Source organism: Leuciscus leuciscus, assembly GCF_965113295.1.
Source record: "Leuciscus leuciscus genome assembly, chromosome: 23".
Classification (NCBI taxonomy): Eukaryota; Metazoa; Chordata; class Actinopteri; order Cypriniformes; family Leuciscidae; genus Leuciscus; species Leuciscus leuciscus.
Genome location: NC_138747.1, coordinates 16,885,098 through 16,907,041, shown reverse-complemented (window position 1 = coordinate 16,907,041; position 21,944 = coordinate 16,885,098). Strand labels below are relative to the sequence as shown.

The 21,944-nt window shown below is 37.7% G+C and overlaps 2 protein-coding genes across 3 annotated transcripts; one reads left to right on the top strand and one right to left on the bottom strand.

The window, feature by feature from the left end:
* Positions 1–16: 16 nt before the first annotated feature.
* hmces (5-hydroxymethylcytosine binding, ES cell specific) lies at positions 17–5,807 on the top strand. Of its 2 annotated transcripts, XM_082156284.1 has the most exons (7): positions 17–140; positions 1,162–1,367; positions 1,445–1,588; positions 3,177–3,356; positions 3,444–3,598; positions 3,703–3,895; positions 5,083–5,807. In XM_082156284.1, exons 2-7 carry the CDS (start codon positions 1,179–1,181, stop codon positions 5,281–5,283), a joined length of 1,062 nt encoding a protein of 353 aa, XP_082012410.1. In that variant the 5' UTR covers positions 17–140; positions 1,162–1,178; the 3' UTR covers positions 5,284–5,807. The 2 variants fall into 2 exon arrangements, with proteins under 2 accessions (XP_082012410.1, XP_082012409.1); XM_082156283.1 differs by having other exon boundaries at positions 3,177–3,598.
* On the bottom strand, positions 5,657–21,662 carry rab7a (RAB7a, member RAS oncogene family). The gene is made up of 6 exons (XM_082156306.1): positions 21,354–21,662; positions 11,392–11,454; positions 9,819–9,945; positions 8,688–8,906; positions 7,615–7,743; positions 5,657–6,772 (listed from the first exon to the last, which is right to left on the bottom strand). The coding sequence occupies exons 2-6, from the start codon at positions 11,442–11,444 to the stop codon at positions 6,677–6,679; spliced, it is 624 nt and encodes a 207-aa protein (XP_082012432.1). The 5' UTR covers positions 11,445–11,454; positions 21,354–21,662; the 3' UTR covers positions 5,657–6,676.
* Positions 21,663–21,944: the final 282 nt, after the last annotated feature.

Sequence of the window (21,944 nt, the reverse complement as noted above, 5' to 3'; positions counted from 1 at the left end):
AGAAGTGTTATGACCGGTTGTCCTGACAGAGGGCGCTATTTCGTGTTTACACCATGGTTTAACACACTTGTGAGCATCCACATCGTTGCTCTTTCTGCTTTTACATTCTTTACCTCAAAATAAGGACTTCTTCTTGACTGGTGAGAATGTACTTTACCTTATGTTAGTAGTGTCTATTATTTGTAAATGCATATGTATCGTGTTTGCCAGTTTATGAAGACGGCAAACTCTGGGTGTAACTACAGAAACCGTTGCATGTAACTAGCAGTCTAGCCGAATCACATATAAAAAAAAGCTTTGAGGTGAAGTCTTGAGATCAAATTAAACGGTGTGCAACCGTTTAAGGATTTAAAGTACGCATTTTTAGAGTAAAATAAGCTAACGGTGATGTTACTGCAGTTTGAACAGCCTGACAGCTAACTTACTGCTTCACGAACGAATCGTCTTGTGAGTCGGATCTTCTAAATTAAATGGTTGAACCATTTTTTTACAGTCTATGATTTTGACTGAAATATGTGCGAGCGGTTGTCGATTCAATAATTGAACCGAGAACATATTTGCCCGATTTGTAATGAGCCGCGAATCATTGGGTGAGCTAATAGTAACCGAGATTTAGAAGAGAAGTAAGGAACTTTCATAGCCAAGACAAGAGACGATTCCCTTCCCTGGGACGTCAGAAACCGCCCGATGACGTTTTACGTCATGACGTAAAAGAAACCGTGAACTTTTTGCAACAGTTTTTAGAAACGAACCAAACTAAACGAATAAAATAAAACACTGAGATAATAATGAACGGAAAAAACGAAAAAAACATATACAAAAAGTGTATATCAGTATTCTGATAAACTAATAGCATATGTATATATACATATGCTATTAGTTTATCAGAATACTGATATGTGTTGTGCATTGTAAATTATTATTTTATCAGGTATTTTAAAACGAGTAAAAAGTAGGTTTTTCTGTGATGCCCATTAGCATTTGTGGATAAAGATTATATATATATATATATAATCAAACAAAATATTTCTCGTTTCATCTTTTTATATGAGTTGCATTTACTGTTTGTATTCTTTTTAACTAAGTAATGCCAAACACCACTGTTATTTTGTTTAAGGCATTAAGTAAATGTGCCATCTAATATGTGGTTATGTCACACAGGTTTGGCACACCCCAGGATGTGTGGGAGAACGGCTTGCACTCTTGCGCCGGATGAGCTCAGTCGCGCCTCTCGGTATCGAGACCGAACAGGACAACGACACCGGCCCCGGTGGAAGGATGGAGACACCGACAAATACCGGCCCTCATACAACAAGAGTCCTCAGTCCTTCAGTCCTGTGCTGCTGTCCAACAGACACTTCAACAAGGCATGTCAGTTTGTCAGAACATATACACACAACTTTTGTTGCTGAAGAACAACTCTTAAATAAACCACTTTCCATAGGATGCTCCTGTAGATGAGTGTGTGCTGGCAGCGATGCGCTGGGGTCTCGTCCCAGCATGGTTCAAAGAGAATGACCCCAATAAGATGCAGTACAACACCTCTAACTGTCGCAGTGAGAGCCTGCTAGGAAAGAAGTCTTATAAGGTACATTAGACATCCTTATTTATTCTATATTAGCAGTGAAGCCCCGCTCACAGTGAAATGTTATTGGTCCAAAATTCAACTCTGCATAATAGAGTGTAACAGTGATGTTCCTAAAGAAAAATAGATTTTATCTGTAGGATACCTGATTTTTAACAGTAACTTATAAACCATTTAATACAGAACTATTGTGAGCTACAATGTTGTAAAGGGATAGTTCACCCAGAAATTAAAATAACCTCATGATTTACTCACCTTCAAGCCATCCTAGGTGTATATGACATATATGTATATGTATATGGCTTTCAGACGAATACAATCGGATTTATATAAAAAAATGTCCTGGCGCTTCCAAGCTGTTTTGAAGTCCATAAAAGTAATCCATACGGCTCCGGGGGTTAATAAAGGCCTTCTGAAGCAAAGCGATGCATTTGTGTAAGAAAAATATCCATATTTAAAACTTTATCGACTAACATAACTAGCTTCCGGTAGACGGCATACGCAAGTCGACTTACGCCAAAAGAGTAACACTTGATGATGTAGGAGTAGCGTAAGCTTTGACGCCTCTCGCGGTTCAAATAAACAGGGCTGGGCAACAAACTCAAGCTCCTCCGACATTTCTCTTTAAAAATTCTCGTTTTAGACTTCTAATTCGTGTGGTGTTTTGTTTTGCTCTATCCTCTGCGGTTCCGCGTTCGTCAATGCGTCGTGCGTCAAGTTCAAGGGTTACTCTTTCGCCGTAAATTGATGCGTACGGCCGTCTGCCGGAAGCTAGTTATTTTAGTCGATAAAGTTTTAAATATGTATATTTTTCTTACACAAACGCATCGCTTTCAAAACATAAACGGTCATTCACTGCCATTATAAAGCTTGGAAGAGCCAGGACATTTTTTAATATAACTCCGATTGTATTCGTCTGAAAGAAGAATGTCTACTCCTAGGATGGCTTGAGGGTGAGCAAATCATGGGGTAATTTTCATTTTTGGGTGAACTATCCCTTTAATTGATTGTATAGGCTTTACAGTAGAATTACTGGTGAAAAACTACATTACCCATGATACTGCAGAGAAATCTCCACCAATCAGAAATTGTGACAAGAAAATCATGGCAAATTATGCAATTGAGTCGGTCTCCCTATGCTCTTCTTTGTAACTTCTTTGTATATATGTAAATACTCTTCAAAAATGTTGAGGTCAGTAAGATTTTTCCTTTTTTTTCTCTGAAATAAATTATTATTATTTAACAAGGACACATTCAATTTATCAAAAGTTACAGTAAATACTTTTGTAATGTTACAAAAAGATTGCATCACAGGGATAGATTACATTTTACGATATATTACAACAGAAACAATTATTTTAAATTGTAATAATATTTCACAATATTACTGTTTTACTGGATTTTTGATCAAATAAATGCGGTCTTGGTGAACATAAGAAAAAATAGGAAAAATGTATGGAAAAAAAACTTCCAGAACCAAGGCTTCTAAAAAAAGTGGGAGAGCACTGTTGCACTCTATTATGAAACATCAAATATCCTCTAATATGCTGTGGACAGACAAATGACTTGTTGCTGGAAATTTATTGTACAGGATCCTCTTTTGAAAGGCCAGCGCTGTGTCATTCTAGCTGACGGCTTCTATGAATGGAGGCGACTGGAGAAAGAGAAACAGCCTTTCTTCATATATTTCCCACAAAGCCAAGGAGGACAAGTGCCCAGTCCACAAAGCAAACAGGAACCGAAGTGTGACCAAAGTTTGGACCAGGGCGAGGTTAGCCCAAGTTTGACAGTCATAAGAAGATCATTTGTTCGCTTATGCCAGTCTTACACATCTGTTTATTCCTCCACTTGTCTACAGAGTGATCAAGATGACAGTGACTGGACCGGGTGGCGACTGCTGACAATAGCAGGGCTCTTTGACTCCTGGACTCCTCCTGGTGGTGGAGAAGTGCTGTACACTTACACTGTTATTACTGTAGATGCCTCTCCAAATCTACAAAGCATCCATGACAGGTTGAGAACATAAATAAGATGACTCTTCACGTGACATCAAAACAGTGTCGTACGCTTTATTGTAATGAGTGAAATTAACCTTGATTTAATGTGTTTTGTAACAGGATGCCGGCTCTGCTGGACGGAGAGGATGAAGTAAGACGGTGGTTGGACTTTGGAGAAGTGAAGTCACTGGAAGCCATGAAATTACTTCAGCCAAAGTCCTCTCTGACCTTTCACCCCGTCTCGTCACTGGTCAACAATTCCCGCAACAACTCCCCAGAGTGTCTGCAGCCTGTAGACCCCACGGTTAAGAAGGTGAATGTTTTTTTGTTTTTTTTAAACCCACTTTTTACACAATTAATTGAACCCTTAAATGCATGAATGTTTCACCAATCATTATTTCATATTCGGGTCTTTAGCGACCAGGATCTATATCTGACACGGATTAATCTCTACCTGTGGCGATAATATAAAACTCTCCTGATATTAGAGTAACAATTACAGAAGAATAAAATAAAGCATATTTTGTTACCTTTCAGAGCTTGGAAGGGTTCAGTTTGAGCAGATGTATTACACCATCATCACTGTCCTTGTCAGAGCTCATTTTCCAATACATTCAGCATCTGGCTCATATTTGCGATCTCAAATATATACTTAAATCTATCATTTTCAACATCTTCAAAATTTATATTTTGATTGCTGACAGCTTCTTCACCAGATCCACCATCAAGTGACAGTAACACTAATATTTGACTGCATTCAGTACTCTGCAGTAAATCACTGAGTCATTTCAAGTTTTGCTGATTATTCTTCCTATTCTTTTGTTTTCTCCATGCGGTAACTATGAGTGCTACGTCACTTCATCATTGTGTATCAGACATTGCCAACTTGTGGTATAAAGGTGAATTGCACTTATTCAGTCGTCAAAGATTAAATTATTTTAGTGCAGAAAAAAGAAATACCACACTGTTACACACCTCGGGTCATTAGCGACCCTATACAATTTTTAAATGAATGGGAAAACAGGCATTCTTTTATATATATATTTTTTCTTGTTAAATTGTTTATAATAAATTGATTGAGGAATACTAAGAAGATTGATGTCTAACTTAAAAAAAAAATGAATGAGGAGGGGGGTAGTGAATGACATCCCAGGTCACTAAAGACCCGAGGTATGCGTTGGTTAATTTGTCCTCTAACTATAGCAAACATTATATACATACATTGTCAATTTTGTAAAAAAAAAAAAAGAAAAATCCCACCAGTCTCATTTCCACATCTCAAATGATGTAATAGGATTCAGTGATGGAAATCATCATTCAAATTTTGTCCTACCCTAATATGTTTTGTCCTGTACCCTAATACACAAAATGAAATATTTTCACATTTTTGCTTAATTTGACCAAATTACAGTGTCATTTGAGTTGTACTTATATGCATCATATCTTAATAGATATTCCTGTTGATTTAAATACTGACCTTCCACCTTCTGCCCTGTCTAGACCGTTCAACCAACAGCCAGCAGCAAAATGATGATGAGCTGGCTGAAAACTGCCTCGCCAACTAAGAGGAAGAATCCTGATGAAGAGACTACAGCTAAAGGACCTGAAGGAAAACTTGCGGCAGAGAAGCAGACCAAGCCGACCGGGTCTCTCCAGCAATGGCTTCTGGGATCGGGTTCCAGCAAGAAACCAAAAACTTGAAAACAGAATTACAATGTATTTCCTTACATACTGTAGAAGTCCCATCTCTTCAGAATGACCAAAGCTGACTAGTTTAAAGATTGAAAATGCATAAAATGTCTTTTAAGACAGATAAGCATTCATGTTGTAGATGTTCCTTTTTTCATATGACAGAAATAAACATTCACATTTAATAGTTGATTTGTGGACATTTCATTTGTTCATTTCAAAAGTTTCAGTTGATATCGCTTCTCCAAAACAAACACTCAGTGCACAACACACTTATTCAACAATTTTATTTCCATTATTACTTTGAAATACATTTATCTTGAACAATGTATATGCTGTGCATTTTGTTTCATTGATGGTCATGAACAATTCAGTTTTTCCCCAATGTTGTCTAGTTGTGTTTATTTGTATATAATGCAACAAAGATAATAATAATTACAATAATAATGAACAGACAGGAAAAGATCTGAGTGATACTGAGCACTTAAATTCTCTACCATCCTGAGCTACTGGTAGAGTTCAGGCAAGATATGAAATGAAAAAAAAAAAATGTTCATGGCAGACTCGCGGTGATTCTTTCATGCTGACATGAGGATTGACGATAAAAAAAAGATACAGAGAAATACTAATTGTCATAGTATGAATTGCAGATAATTTAAATGTAATATCTCAATTTCCCATCACTTGGTTGGGAATTCATGTTTTCGTTTTCCATTTTGAGGACAGCTATTGGGCGTACACTGGATTAATTGCAGTTCTCAGATGTAACAGTGGGGGCAGTGTTAGACCTCCAGTGCTACGGGACCTCGCCAACTGAGGAGCGTTTTCGGGTTCACGACTTTGAGATGAAAATGTTGCATGCTTTATGCCAGGCCGCCATTTTATTTCAAGCAGAATGATGAAGAACATGGCGGGTAGTTCTGGTTCCAACATACGCTCCATTCAATGCTCTGATCCTCCCCCCCATCCCCCCATCTTTCAGCGTTCACGTCACACATTTTTTCAATTGCACTGCGGGATGGGATCCTATAAAAAGTCTCAAGAGCCATTCAAGTGTTGAGAAGACTTTTTATGTGGGCGAGGTGATGATTCTGCACAACCGGTGCGAGGTGTCGGGATTCGTGTACGGAAATGGGAGTCAGATTGAGCCTCTGGAGCATATGTGAGTGTGTGTGTTGTGTTGTGTCTAAGGCTGTGAATGCGAACTGTGTATGAGAGGAAGTCTGCTCGTCTACAAAGGCCAGTGATTATATTGAGTAAAGGGAGGGAAAGGGAGGGAGGGAGGGATGAAAAAGAACATGATAGAGAGAGAGAAAGAGAGAGAGAGGGAGAGGGAGGGAGAGGGAGTGAGGCAGAGACGAGGCCAGAGAGGCTGAGCGTGAAACGTTGCGCCCCCTGGAGGTCCTCAGCAGCTACAAGTCTCTGCCGATGGCTTGGCTCTATCGTTCCGGTCTAGTTTAATTGGCTCCGGAAACTCGTTGTATAACTCCACTTCGGTTTCCTACAAAAATAAAAAAAAGAGGGTACAGTTAAGCACAAAGTATACTTCAGTTTTGACATCAACTCTTTGACAAATGTTTTCTTTGTGAATTAACCTGCACGGATGAGCTGTTCACCACAAGCCTAGTAGTGTTCACTTACAACGTAAATAGGGTTTAATTTTGATTTCATGCCGACTTAAAATGCTCAAGCTCTCTAAAGCCTGATTAATTCTGATTGGCTGTCAAAGGTCCTATCGTTCATCAGCTGGTGTCGTTATCGTTATAGCTGTGGACTCCACTATTCTCATACAAATAAAATTGTTAAAACGTTATAGTTATCGTTATGCTTATCCTTGGTGTGAACGGGCCTTTAGCGTATGTGTACAGCCAAACGCACAGCCTTCGAAAGTTTGATATTCATTTGATAGCATGAGCGAACACGGGTGGCAAGACACATGCGTGCTAAAAAGTTTCATCCATGTTCAGTGTCTTTGCAATTTCTCTCCATAAGTTATAACTGATAAAATGTATTAAAACTAGAGTTCCGATTATCTGTTATCGATTATCCATCTATCGTTGCTGCATCTCAGTTAGTTTGTTGTTGTTCAATCTCAACGGTTTCTTTTTCAGCAGTGAAACAACAGGCCTGGGCATTGTTGCCCAGTGTAAGCTGAACGTACATTGTATGTGCAGTCAGAAAAATCAGACTATGCATGTACTATGAATGTGTGTACTATGATGAAATTTGCATCACATACACTGCAAGCATATCCTAGCTTACATGTAAAACCCTAAGCATACTTTGGGCTTTATCTCTTGGTTTCCACACCTAACGCAACACATAATTCAGCAACACACGTACCTGTTTGAGTGCATTGCGTGCGATGGTCTGGAAAGCCTGCTCTACGTTGATGGCCTCCTTTGCACTGGTCTCAAAGTATGGGATGTTGTTCTTACTCTGACACCAAGCTTGTGCCCGCTTGGTTGTTACCTGAGGGTGAAGGTGAAATAAAGTAGGAAAAATCAAAATGTGGATTTCACAGAGGTACTGAGACTGTGAATAAGGTTGTAGGTCACTGATTATATTCAAAATGAGAAAGTGAGTAGAGTTTGGTCTTGGTGGACTAGATCTGCTACACTGCTGCAGAGCAAGTATAGACTTGCTACTGCTAATAGATACACAGACACACTGCTGTGAACATGTAAGATATGATGCTGCTGCATAAATAGACTTACATAAATCCTGTAGCAGATCTAAGGCAGGTGGAGCTGGAGGGTTTCAGAGCAAACACTGAACCAGACTATTTGGACGTTGAGAAAGCAATCTCATTGGCTGCAGGATCAGCAGAGGCCAATCAGCTTGTGCCATAAGGTAATGATGTGATTACTTGCAGATTGCATGTAAATTATCTATCAGCCTGCGCCCTCTAGAGTTTCATGACTGAACTAGATATTTCTTTGAGGTATCACTCACTGGAAGTTCAGGGACTTTAAACTTCTCCAAGACACTTTACATGTATATGGAGAGGGTACAGCTGGTCCTAAATTAGCACCCTTGGCCTCTTAGAATGTGACATGATCTTGATATATACTCCGTACCCATGTACACGGGTCAATTACATGATCATTTACTTGTACAGATCTATTAAATTATTCTAAAATGCAATTCATACACACAATGATGTGAATGCACAATTTATGATAAGCTTGTTTTTAATTTAACAAATTTTCATAAATATCAGGTTGATACAACTGTCCTGATATAATAATAAAGACAGATTATATATATATATAAAGCATGTTAAAAAGAAAACCTATTTACATTACTATAGAAAACTAAGAAATTAAATCCTAAGACTTAATAATTTTTCTAAAAGGTCAGTGTCATAGAGAGGACTACTTGCATGAGATGAATCACTGCACCATAGCACCCACCTGCCTATTCTCCAGATCGATTTTGTTGCCCAGCACCACAAAGGGGAAGTTCTCTGGGTCACGTGGGCTGGCCTGGATCAGAAACTCGTCCCTCCAGCTGTCCAGTGTCTTGAAGGTGTTGGGGGCAGTGACGTCAAACACCAGCACACAACAGTCAGCACCGCGGTAAAAAGCCACACCCAGAGACTGGAACCGCTCTTGACCTGCTGTATCCCATATCTGGATGAAAGAAAAGATACAGAATGTTCACACAAACGTTCATTCAAATATGAATTTTCAGTCAAGCTCTTATTCGGTCTCACGACAGCTGTGTTTCCATCTTAAGTTGCGAATTTGACCTGTGCAAAACTGGATTGTCGCATAAAACATTTGAATATAGGGCACCGTTTCCATCCCATGTGTTCAAGAGAACAAACAGTGTAATAAAAGTTGCTGCAATCGGGGAAGCGACTGTTTCGGAACGCAATCATGCGAGACATTTCTGGCAGGTCATTATACCAAATCATTCTGATGATAGACTTTGACTCAGGCATTTCAGAAGGACCATGCCAACATTTGAGATGCTGTGCAATGAAACTTTAGTCCAGATATCCAATCACATCCTCTATTGAGCCAAATCATGCAAGTTTTTTGCACAGAGGGATTTATGTGTTAAATGGGTTTCGATCGTAGTTTATGCGCATGTCTACTTATTGGATAATTAAAAAAAAAATAAAAAAAAATATATATATACACATCCACCTTAATTGAGCGCATTTTTTGAATTTTGGTGCATCTTGGCATATCCACCCAGTGGTTTTTTTATGCAATATCCTGAAATTTGAATAAACATAGGTGGATGGAAACATAGCTAGTAACATTTGTTATTATTTTTAGAAACATTTAAAGAAAGTCAGACAGGTTTAAAATGACACGAGGGAGAGTAAACGACAGAAATCACATTTTTAGCTGAACTATTTTCTTTAAAGGCTGCTCTCAGTTTATAAGAAATTAAAATGAAGATAAAACAAAAATGTAAGACTAGTTGAAGTAATGAGAAGACACTCATTGGAATGGGGAAAAGAAAAATGCTTTTCATTTTTGTTTCAAAGCATCATGTGCTTTTCAGTAAAAATAACCTGTCATCTCTACCTGCATTGTGACAAGTCGGTCATCAACCATCACTTCTTTTGTCAGGAAATCTGCTCCTATAGTAGCTTTGTACTGATTACTGAACTTCTTATTCACATACTGGTTCATCAGAGATGTCTTCCCAACCCTGTTGGGAAAAAGAACATTTAAACCAGCACCTGGCAGGGAGAAAGGAGAACTAACACTATTTGTGATTGTGCAGAACTATGAGTCATACAAAAAGAAACATTACATGAACATTAATAATCTCTAGGCTATAACAAAATTTGCATTCCCTTAATGAAACTGAAACTATTTTCTTGAGAATTTATATCCCACCCACAAGCTTTTCCATCTAGAAAGCTCATAAGAGACTACAAGGAAATAGAAGACTGAATATTTTGAGGTTTTGTGTTTGGGTGGTTGATACGACACAACATTTATATGCCCGGTGTGTCATGAACATATGTTTATATTGTAGGTCAAACAGTGCAACGGTAGGGTGTAACTGAGTGTATTTATAGTATTCTTTGTACTTTTCTATCCACGATTTTGAGCTTGTGGAATGACTCTGTGGGAGGGACACGGTTCATTTTTCACTTAATGACAATTGGTCACACTCTTGCCTCAAGCTTATATGCAGTTTGAGTAATCTTACAATGAACTAGTTTAATTTTAAAATAATAATAATAATAAAAATAAAAAAACACTCAAATGTGCATAGCAAGTACAGTACAAAACAGTGAGATTGAAAAAAAAAACGAAATAAAAAAACATTACACATTAAAAAAGGATAAAAGTGACAACAATACCACAGAATAAATGTTTCTTGAGCATCAAATCAGCATATTAGAATGATTTCTGAAGGATCATGAAAAGGATCACTTTTAATTTTTTTCTCATATAAACATCCTGTTATTGAATGAGTCATACGTTTGTTCGGATTCAGAGAGCGGTTTCAAACTGAGTATGTTTGACGGTGTCATTAAAATAACGGTCCACATATGCTCTGCTGAGTCAGACTTCACAGATCATGATTTATGTTTGTTATCCAACAAAATCAGCAACAGAACAATGGTTTGTCTATTTACGGTTATGGGAAGTGCGGTACCTTCACAACTCAGGCAATACGTACAAAAGAAGTTCTTTCTACACTGCATGAGTTCAAATCTATTGGAATCTTTAAAGTTGCCATGAAATAGAAGATTGCAATAATTTAATATTGACAGTGATGTCATGTGAGTGACAGGATTTCCCGCCCTCTCGCCAGTAAACGCATCATCAGAGAAGAGATGTCGTTGAAAGAGGGAGGGGGGGGGGGGGAGTTATTTTGATGAAAAATTACGAGAGCACATGAATGTTAAAAAAAAGAAGAGAAAAAAAATATATAATGATGTGCACAGGTAAATTACTGTAAAAAAAGGTAATAAATACTGCAATATTCCATTAAAAAAAGGTCTATTTTGATTTCATGGCAACTTGAATCTATACTACTACCATTATTTAACAGAATGCTCTATAATTTCATCCTTTAAAACTGAATGAAATTGGCAGTAGCTCTGACTTAGTTTCCGTGTTGAATGTGGAAACTCACCCGGAGTCTCCAAGGATGATCACCTTCAGAAGAACTTTCTTCCTTGATGTCATAGTGTCACAGCTGAGGGAGAAGGAAGCACAAAGCATGAAGCAAAGATTTCAACATCACGGCTCATTTGAATAAAAAAGGAAGTGAAAGCAAAAACTGTTTGTACTCAGATAGGCCTATTCAAGGATGTGGAGTCAAGCAGGAGTGTTGCAGAGTGTATTAAGCTACATGCTAAAACCACAATCACCCATTTGATTGAACTTGAACACTCTAAGGGGTTATAAAAGCCTTTTTTGTTTCAATGACAAAACCCATGATTCTGCTTGCACTCTCAAATTGGTCATGTGCACTCTAACTACCAGTCACGAGAAACGCAATTTCAGAGACGACATGGTACTGTTGACCGCCAACTATTTAACACACACAGACTTCCCTTTTTAAGAGGGGGGCTTGAACATGTCGTTCAATACACGCTTTTCCATCTTTCAAATAATAAGTGTCCATCTGCTGAGGTGCTGCTGTTCATCCAGGCCAGCTTTACCTGGAACAGAACGTCCTGCAACAACAACCACTACCACCACCAAAAAATCTAGCTGCCATTAACCGGGAGTCCTATGTCACATGGTAATAAGTATGCCAAAACACAACATTTGAATGGCAGAGCATGGGACGATCATAAATTAAGGAAACTATAAGATCACACCTGTATTATTTAATTAAGTCATTAATTATTTCTATATTTGATATTTCTATTTGATAACCAATAAATATACAATATTAAAATTCAACACTGTTTTGTCTAAATAAATTGAAATAAAATACTAAAGACTAAAATCAATTATTTTAAGTGCTACTAGTGAATTTAGGCATTACAACATTATAACATAAAGGACTCAACGCTAAGGATTTTTTCAACTGGCCTGGTTAGGGCAGTGGTTCATATTTTTATTTGCCCTCTCAGAATTTTCACTGGTCCCACCACAAAACAATAAATAAATAAAAACAAAATGTGCCTAGTTATCGTTTTCATTGTTTTTGACCCACAGCCTTAATAAATAAGGTTATGACACCAAAACCTACAAGCCTAACTCATAAATTTAAAATATTGTTAAAGTAAACTGTCAGTAATAAAAAAATAACAAATAATTAAATTTCTGAGCAACAGCACAAATAAATACCATATAAGAAATCAAATAAACAGTGCTTTTCAGGTTTTTCAGGTAGGTCTAACAGTAGTTCTCTCAGGAGAGCAGCAGGTTTATTAGGCTGCTGTCACTTTAAGAGTTGTGCGGATCAAATTTACTGTTACTGTTTTATTTCTCTTCTGGTTACATTCACTTAAGACATAACAGACTATGTTTACAAAGATACTCACCAATAAGGGCATTTTGAGATAATTCTGTGTGAATATCCGCTTAAACATTAGACAAAATTCATTTCAGCCTTCGCACGCTGTCTGAGACTTGGCTTTCTGGGCACGTGCTTCGAATGTGTGATGTGCACACAAAACTTCTCACACAGCGAGAACCGAACTTGAGTTCTCTTGCGTGTCTTCTAGCACTTTAACTTTTATTTGGCATGGCTTAAAACCACATGCAAATAATAAACTTTCATGATGATGCAGGACTGGCCCGGTCGGGCAACTGGCCCGAGCGTCGTTTTCGTTGGCCATCCTTATTGTCGAGCCCTGATGTACAGTATGAAAAATGGATATTCATTTTCAGATTACACTTAACAGGTAGGCTAATACTAATTAATACCATTTTAATGATTAAATTATTAGTGTTTTTAAGAATAACTTTAAGGGTGCGAGATGATGGCAAAGGAAATAAAAGAAATAGGAAAGCATGCACAATTAAATATCAATATTGGCTGATATAAAAAATTATAAAATAAATCAAATCTCCAATATTATACCAATAGCCTATATTAGTTACACGAAATGGTAACATCAGAAATATAAAATTAAAATGTCAAGTATGGTAGACTGTCACTGCTAAAAGACTAATATTAAACAAGTAGGGTTGGGTGTATTGACATGCCTTGCAATAGTATGACATCATAATTTAAATCATGGCATAGTTAAATAAATTTGGATGTTTCTTTTCAGCAATTATCTAAAAAATCTTATCGACTTCAAAGACAAAGGCTGAGCATATCAAGACCACCTCTTATTCAAGTTGTGTTTTCACCTGAACTTTGATGGTCAAAAATGTAACAACGATATGTACTACTATAATACTACTATAGTATGATCATACTAAACTACTAATGGAAAAAAAATCATTTGACTTTCATGATCTAAATTAGTCTCCAGACATACAAAACATACAAACTGGCGACAGAATCCGGATGCAAATATTTAGAGGGAAAAATATCTCAGAAAAATCAGCTTATAAGTAAACAATAATATATTGTGTCCAGACAATGTACACACGCCTATCCTGCCTCTATACTGGTGGGATACAGCGTGCTGTTTAAAAATAAGCATGAAACACTTTGTAAAACCTCTAACATGGCATGATAGGTTCAAGTAGCTTTAAATCAAGCCATTTGAAACTTAGAGACCCATTAGTACCTTTTAACTGATAATTCTCATATTACATAACAGCAGCATACTCCAACAAATAAAATCAGGCAGATAAAATCAAATGTGGGGTGGATTATGTAATTAGTCCTTCATTTAGTGAAAAACAGCGTCCGACTGTAGGGTTGGTCACAAAGGTCTAATAGGATAGATTTTAAAGGACAACTTTACAGCTTATCTTGGTGAATCTAGGCTTCCCATGTCATATACATTGATGTATAATCCATGGTAGAGAATGATCAACCAAATCTCATGGGAAAACGGTTGCGACTTACGAGGTGGTGATTTTGCATGAATTTGTAGAATGTAAATTGTACAAAAACATATGATTATTAGAAAAAAGTAAGCATTAAGTTCCACCCCTGAACATACGTATAAATGAATGAATTCGGGGTGCAACGATACCCTCATGTATATATCACAATATACTGAACTCACAATACAATATTACTGCGATACACCAAGACATATGATAAAAGATTACTGTTGATTAAAATGCTAAATTTGGTATTACATTGAGATGGTCCTCACTGCAGAACATGAAATCCACGGGGAGGAGTCGGATCTAGATCCAACTCCTCCCACCTTACATATACCTAAACCTACCCATCTCCACCCCCTGATCCCTAAACCTACCCATCTCCACCCCTTAATCCCTAAACCCACCCCTAAACCTACCAATCTCCACCCCTTTATCTGGATCCAACTCCGCCCCCCGGATCTCGTGTTCTGCATTGAGGTGCTACTGATTACATTGGGAGTGGAAATGAATAGGATTGGTGCTGGTAACCCAATGCACAGGGCAATTGGTGACACCAGAATAAAAATATTCATGATTCTGAAGCTGATACAGAATTATTTCAGACGACTGATTTAGTCACCGACTAGATATATTTAAAATAACGTAGAGCACTTTTTACTGGTAACATAAGACATTTGGCATTATCAGGACACCCAAATATTCCCCCATTGCATGATTATACATTAAACTTAAAAAATATGTATATAATGCTGAATATAATGTAGTACTGACACTAAAACACTCATTTTTTCACACAATTTTTCTTTTGTGTGAACTCTATACATAATACATATTGTCACTATCCACGATACATATTGTTGCATTTTTTGTATTGCAATATATATTATGACACAATATATTGTTACACCCCCAGTATCAATTAACCACCAATTCGCCAAAACATAAAATATTTATGAATTGCTATAAGTTTGTGTTGAAATGATTCATATTTCATAGTATTTTCATGGTTCTTCAAAGAATGTGTATTACTAGTATATACGTTCCTACATATCCCACTCAAACCTTGGGAAACGCTTCTTTCTACACCAAAATTAGAATGACTATCAAAACCCAACACATTACTTATTATTATGCCCCCAAAGAGCTCCGGATCCTACATGAAAGCTTAGTGTATGTTCACTGACAATATCTTCAGGCTCCTAATAAGCAAAGCATCATGAAATGACCCTCAGGAACAAAACAAATGCTTGATTTTATTTTAACTTTGATTTGTTTTAATTTAGTTACTAAAAAAGACCAAAACCAGCAGAGCTTTAAACAATGAATGTGGTGGTGCTGAACTACAAGAAGTAGAAAAGTTTATGAGAAAAGAAAACCTCACCACGCTTCAGTCGAATCCACAAGTGAACTGAAGAGCTCCTCCACACAAGCATCATAACTTCTAAAGTCACAATCCTGGAACACTTACGGTCTCTTAAAATGCACTGTACATTACATTGTTTCAACACAACCATGAAGGAGAGAAGCAACCACCAATAAACTAAAGAAAGAACACGAAAGATAGGGAAACCCCTGAAAATAACTAGGATATTGTCAAATTGCTGATGTATATCCTCTGATAACCCCATGTCACCATCCACGATACATAGTTGCATTTTTTGTATTGCAATATATATTATGACACCCCCAGTACGAATTACATATTGTAAAATTGCTAATGTATATCCTCTGATAATCCCATGTTCCCGTTTCAAAAAGCTTAATTTCAGACTCTAGCAGATGAGCCTGGACTGGAGCAAAGTTGAAATGGAAGTAATCTCACATCTGACCCATCTGAGACATCCTCCCTTAACAGCTAATAAATCACTATACAAGCTTCTTTATTGTTTCCCTCTATCAAAACAATTGCATTTCATTTTTTGTCTTTCTTCTTCATTTATGTATTTCTTTCACCAGAAAAAAACACACGTATACATATCTATCTATATATCTAGGTTGATATTTATAGTGCAGTGATGTACGAAGCTCGACTCACACAGAAGTCACTTTCAACCCAAGCAACTTTCTGTTGGCCAACCCACTGTGAAATCTGCATGGAGAAATCTCTTTGGTCAAGATTTTAACCGTAAAAATTTGGTAAATGCGGTCACACCTTTACCCTGTAGTAGAAATACAATCCAGGACACACTACTGTACATCTGTCATGACAACATTGTCCTTTGACCCTCATGTTCCAATGACGCATTCACAACAACTGTGAAAAAATTTGGTAAAGAAGTACAAATTAACCACAGAACAACTTGGAGTGCAGTCACATTTACCGTTTTTCAGCTATTTATGAGGATGAAATCCAATAATTTAAATAAGAATCTAAGTGATCGGGAATTTCGTGTGAGGGCAAAAGATTTTCCCAAAGCAGGTAATGTGAATTTCGCATGTTGTCCAACAGAAAGCTGCATGGTTTGAAAGTGACTTCTGTGTGAGCTATGCTTCATACGTCGTTACACTACTTACTGTAGACAATGGACCTTTTCTGAGCATGAAATTCCACAGAAAATTTGCTGATGCAACCCTCTGCAATCCGAGTAAATCACTCGCATATGCGACCAAATTGCACGCTAGGCTACTAGTCAACTGTACAATTTCGGTCACCTGTGATTGAGTTAGAGGCAAAAAATAAGTTTAGCGCAGCTATGATTTTGTTGCCCGCTAAGCTTTACGCACCGTCATATAACACCGATTTTATCATCACTGCATTGGTTACCTATAAAGCTCCGTATTAATTATAAGATATTGCTACTGACTTATAAAGCCCTAAACGGCTTAGCTCCAGTCTATTTAACGGATCTTCTATCACCCTATAATCCATCGCGCTCTTTAAGATCACTAAATTCAAGGCTTTTGGTCATACCTAGGATATCCAGAACCACCAAAGGAGGGAGAGCATTTTCACATTTGGCTCCAAAACTCTGGAATAGTCTTCCTGATACCGTTCGTTGCTCAGACTCGCTCTCCCAATTTAAAACTAGATTAAAGTCGCATCTCTTCAGCCAGGCATTCATATAATCCTACAGTTCAAACTACAATCCGGCCTCTAGCTCATAAATGCCAGAGGAGAACTGGCCCCCGACTGAGCCTGGGTTCTCCCAAGGTTTTTTTTTTTCTCCATTAGGTCACCTGATGGAGTTTTTCGGTTCCTTGCCACTGTTGCCTTTGGCTTGCTCAGTTGGGGATATTTTGGGGATATTTAATTTAATTTTATCAATCAATAAATTCCTCTTGAAACAAACTTTGTTGTATTATTTTAATTTAATACTGTGAAGCTGCTTTGATACAATCTGTATTGTGAAAAGCGCTATACAAATAAACTTGACTTGACTGTCGCTTGGCTGAGAGCGCCCTCTGTTGCTTTCGCACACACACGCACTCAACGTGAGAGAAAGAGAGGCATACACAAATGCAGAATTGACACGCTAGATCTAAACGCAGGCTCGACAGGACTGCCCGAGGACCAAGAGTTGACTGCTATTATTTGCACGTGTTTTTAAGCTAATGTAAACATTCAAGCGCAAAGACGACGCAAAAGAGAGCTCAATCCTGTCCTCGCTGTGTGAGAAGATTTGTGTGCACACACATGCGGAGAGCGTGACCACGCAAATATTGAAATGATTTTTCGTTCACATCTTCTTGCGCTTGAACAATACAAGTATCCTAGTAATCCCAGTAGTCGGTTATGTCTTAAGTGAACGTAAACAGTCGAGAAAAACAATGCATATGTAACAGTTGCTGAGTTCACGCTCTGTCATCACTACCGTAGGCTCGAGATGACAACATGTGATGTTCTATTCAGAGCTGTTCACGTCCCCGGACTGGGTCATTATTTTGCGTTTCTATGGCGGCGACACCATCAACCCCTAAATGAATCTGCAGCAGTCAGGTGGTACAAGTAGGAGCTCTCAGAAATGTCCCATCTTACAAGCTGTTATTACGAGCTCTACAAGGACGTGAACGCTTTTTACAAGTTGAAACTTTTACCAACTTTTACGCTGTTTGTTTTTAATGTTAATCAAACAACAAGCTCTTTACTGAATAACTGTTGTATCTTTAATAAGGATTATTCTATTTTTAATTTATACAGTGAAAACTATGCAGTGTTATTTACTTTGATTATTCAATTTCTGTACCTAATCTTTATCTAACTACTGTTAGATATACCTGAAAATCATTGTTATCATTGTTCTATTGTGTCTATTTGTGCTATTGCTTGTAGTTTATTTTATTACAGACTGGCTACTTGTCTTTAATAATATATGAAATGTATTTTATTTATAGATTTTTTTTTTTTTTCTCATTTGCATGGGTCTTTGAATCCATGTAAAAAGTCTTGCGACTAAAATAAAAAATGTGTTTCCTTTAGTGTGTCCATAGGCCCTGTCCCAAATGGTGCACTTCATGTGGACTTTCGGTCTCTCTGACTTAAATTGCGCGTGCTCGCCGAGTCTACGAGTCCGTAGGACGTCCCCTTCAGCATTTTAACGCTCTGAAGTGTGCTCAGCAGCGCCCCCTTTGTACCCTTGAAGCGGTCTTCCACGAAGGCCGCATAGAGGCAGGCTCCACACACTTTAACTACCCAGGAATCCTTGTGAAAGCCCAATCAGACAACGGATGAGGAGATTTCGCTCACGGATAATTGTTGACATGGCTGAGAAGAAAATACTACGGTTTTTATGACCTAGATGTACATTTTACCAGTTGTTACCTACAGTTTATACAAACATTATGGTCATCGAGCAGTGGTTGATGTCTCAAACATAATAATAGTGTGTTGAATAATACGATCACATTATGATTCATTAAATAAATAGAACCGAATGTCAGGGCTTTACTGAGTCATATGTAAACATAGTATGAATATTGAAACCTGTAAATTCATCTGAAACTCATGCACATTTTCATTATGTGTTAAAATTGTAATCTTAGTTCAAATGGAACATTATGTATTATTATGTACAACTGTATACATCATTTAAATAAGCATGATGTATCTATTATCTAATGCCCAGGTGGCATGCACAATATCAAAATATAGAACTGTAAAATTAGGCTGTGTAGTTGACATGGAGACGCCGGAGCGCAAAAATGTGATTTCTCCTGTCCAACAACAACCAGACCGCTATTTCCGGCTTGACAATCGGGTCTGTCCCAAAAATACCTCTCAATGCGCCTTCGTGGACTCACGCCAAGGGCCCTATAGACCTTATGCACCAGAGAAACGAGGGCGCCGCCATCTTTAGAATATTGTCTTTTAACTTCCGTTTTTGTGGTCGCTCTGTATATTTCTATGGCATTGCTGTCGAGGAGTAATTCGCTTTTTAAGTGGATTTACTTAATGTGAAGTTAACGAAAGTTATCATGAGGACTGTAATGTTTAAAGCAGATGACTTAACAAATGTCAGTCGACCGGGAATATTTTTAAACGAGCCGTTCATTCATAAACACGCAAAATCGCTGTGTAAATACAGACCGGAAGTCAAAAGACAATGAGCGCAGCGCTGAAAAGGGGCGGGGCTACATAAGGTCTATAGGTCTGCACTACATGACATCACCAAAGTGTGGACTCTGAGGAAGTCCACAAGTCCGGAGTGTGCCATTTGGGACAGGGCCATAGAGGATTGTAATGTGACCACATCTTAAAAGTGCCACTAGACCCATATTTTCTGGCTTTTTTTTTTTTTTTTTTTTTTTACTAAACCTTATGGGATAGCAAAGATTCCACTGGTTCCACATTTTAAAATAGCAGATACAAAGCATCAGCCGAGAACTACTGCTAATTTGGACATACTACACATTAAAGCAGTGGTGTCTGCATAATATATTGTAAGGAATTGCACATATTCAGACGCAGAGAGTGTGATCTGGTTGTATACTGCACATTTTTCCAAATGTAATAAGCCAACTGTAAAAAAATAATAATTGTTGTTGTTTCAACTTTAAGTGTTGAGTTTAGTCAACTCAAAAATCCAAGTTGTAACTTAGTACTTAGTAACTTCCCATTTCAAGTTGACTAAACTTACACTTCAAAAAAAGTAGCACGAACACATACTTTAAGTTGAAACAATTTTTTTTTTTTTTACAGTGTGGTGTTAAATACACAATATTTTTTTCTGAAAACATATGCATACTGTGCACACTACAGTACATAGTGCAGATTTAGTATGAGTAGTATGCAATTCCAAATAGCCATTGTCTAGTAGGCAGCTCGCTAGATTTTGAGAGACAGCTCATGAGTGCAAAGAGTTTTTACGACTCCATATTTAATCTGGAACCCATGACACTCGGTAAAGTCTGATCACATGGTGGAGCACTTTCCTTTAGCATGCATAAGAATAGCAGAATGCCATCCATTTCAACGGCACATCGCAACCAATAATCAAGTGCATACTCATCATACTGACATACGAGTGTCTTATAAGTTTACAATACTTCTGAACAATAAAGGCACTCGGGTTATAGTGTAATGGAGGCTTTAGCCTAACAGTAAAACGTTCTTTATTTAAAATCTCTTGTTTCGCAATACTCCACACCTGTTTCTGTGTGCTGTAAACATACAGGCAGAAAGTGAATGTGTTTAATGCGCTGCTGGTTGAGCAATCAGCTGATTTCAGATGCGTTGTAAAAAACACATTTCTGATCGATTGTTATTTTATTAGTGACATTATATAAAAGTCTTCTCGTGTATATTAATGCAATACAACGATCTGAGATCAAAATGAGGCGTTTAAACATAAATAAAATGTAAACCGACACAATCCAGCGCGACTGTCAGGCCTGTCAGGGTAACTAGAAACACCTGATCATTCAAGGGCCTGGATAGAGATCAACATCACAGCGTGTAACGTTAAATGGCTGATTTGAACTAGAAATGAAGCGCATACACAGAAAATACATGTGCAAATGGTGATTGAATCATCTCAGTGTCCTTTAACAGCATTACAAATGAGCTCGTTTGCTAACGTCAGTTAGTTTACATGTCAATTACACCATCTCTCTTGACAAATCCACGATCAGTCTATGGATTTAACATGTAACTTACAAGCAATACATCTTGGTTTTATAACTCACCTGGTTAATAAAACAGGAGTTCTAGCGAATATCAGTCTGTATCTGCGCTGTGGTGTAGCCTGTGAGCTAAATCGCTACCGTGTCCTTACACAAGCCTGATGTTTATGAGAAAAACAAACAATAACTCCAGCCTCTGTCGTCAGCGGAAGACCGGATCGTTTAGGCTAGTGTGTGAGTGAACCAATCCTGAATCGGAGATACCGATACGGGTGCTGTAACCGCAATTGGCCCCCCTGTTACCTGACGGGTCTTTTTCTTTTTCTGTTTCGGGATCTGCTTTAACTTCCTCCAAAACAACCCTGTGAAAGCCAGCGATGTCATCACGCAGGTGGCGTCATCGCGCAGCCCTACAAGACACGCCCTAAAAGCGGACTGGATCGTCTCCAGTGAATGTTTATCGGAGTGTTTTTATTTTATTTTTAAAGACACGTTCTGTATTTTTATTGACTATAAAAATATTGAATACAAACTATGGAAGCCCATTTTCACCACACAATATAAATTCATAATTATGACATAAAATAATAATTGTGACTTTTTATGTATTTTTTTTACCATAACATTTGTTCTTATGTGGAGGAATGGGTATCA

What these genes read in the sequence shown, in the direction of transcription:
- hmces (XM_082156283.1), top strand. Translation starts at nt 1,179, where the DNA reads ATGTGTGGGAGAACGGCTTGCACTCTTGCGCCGGATGAGCTCAGTCGC. An exon ending in CCAACAGACACTTCAACAAG is followed by an intron (nt 1,368 to 1,444) that starts GCATGTCAGTTT and finishes CACTTTCCATAG; the next exon opens with GATGCTCCTGTAGATGAGTG. An exon ending in TAGGAAAGAAGTCTTATAAG is followed by an intron (nt 1,589 to 3,176) that starts GTACATTAGACA and finishes TTTATTGTACAG; the next exon opens with GATCCTCTTTTGAAAGGCCA.
- rab7a (XM_082156306.1), bottom strand. Translation starts at nt 11,444, where the DNA reads ATGACATCAAGGAAGAAAGTTCTTCTGAAGGTGATCATCCTTGGAGAC. An exon ending in ATCATCCTTGGAGACTCCGG is followed by an intron (nt 9,946 to 11,391) that starts GTGAGTTTCCAC and finishes TTTTCCCAACAG; the next exon opens with GGTTGGGAAGACATCTCTGA. An exon ending in TCGATCTGGAGAATAGGCAG is followed by an intron (nt 7,744 to 8,687) that starts GTGGGTGCTATG and finishes CTTCACCCTCAG; the next exon opens with GTAACAACCAAGCGGGCACA.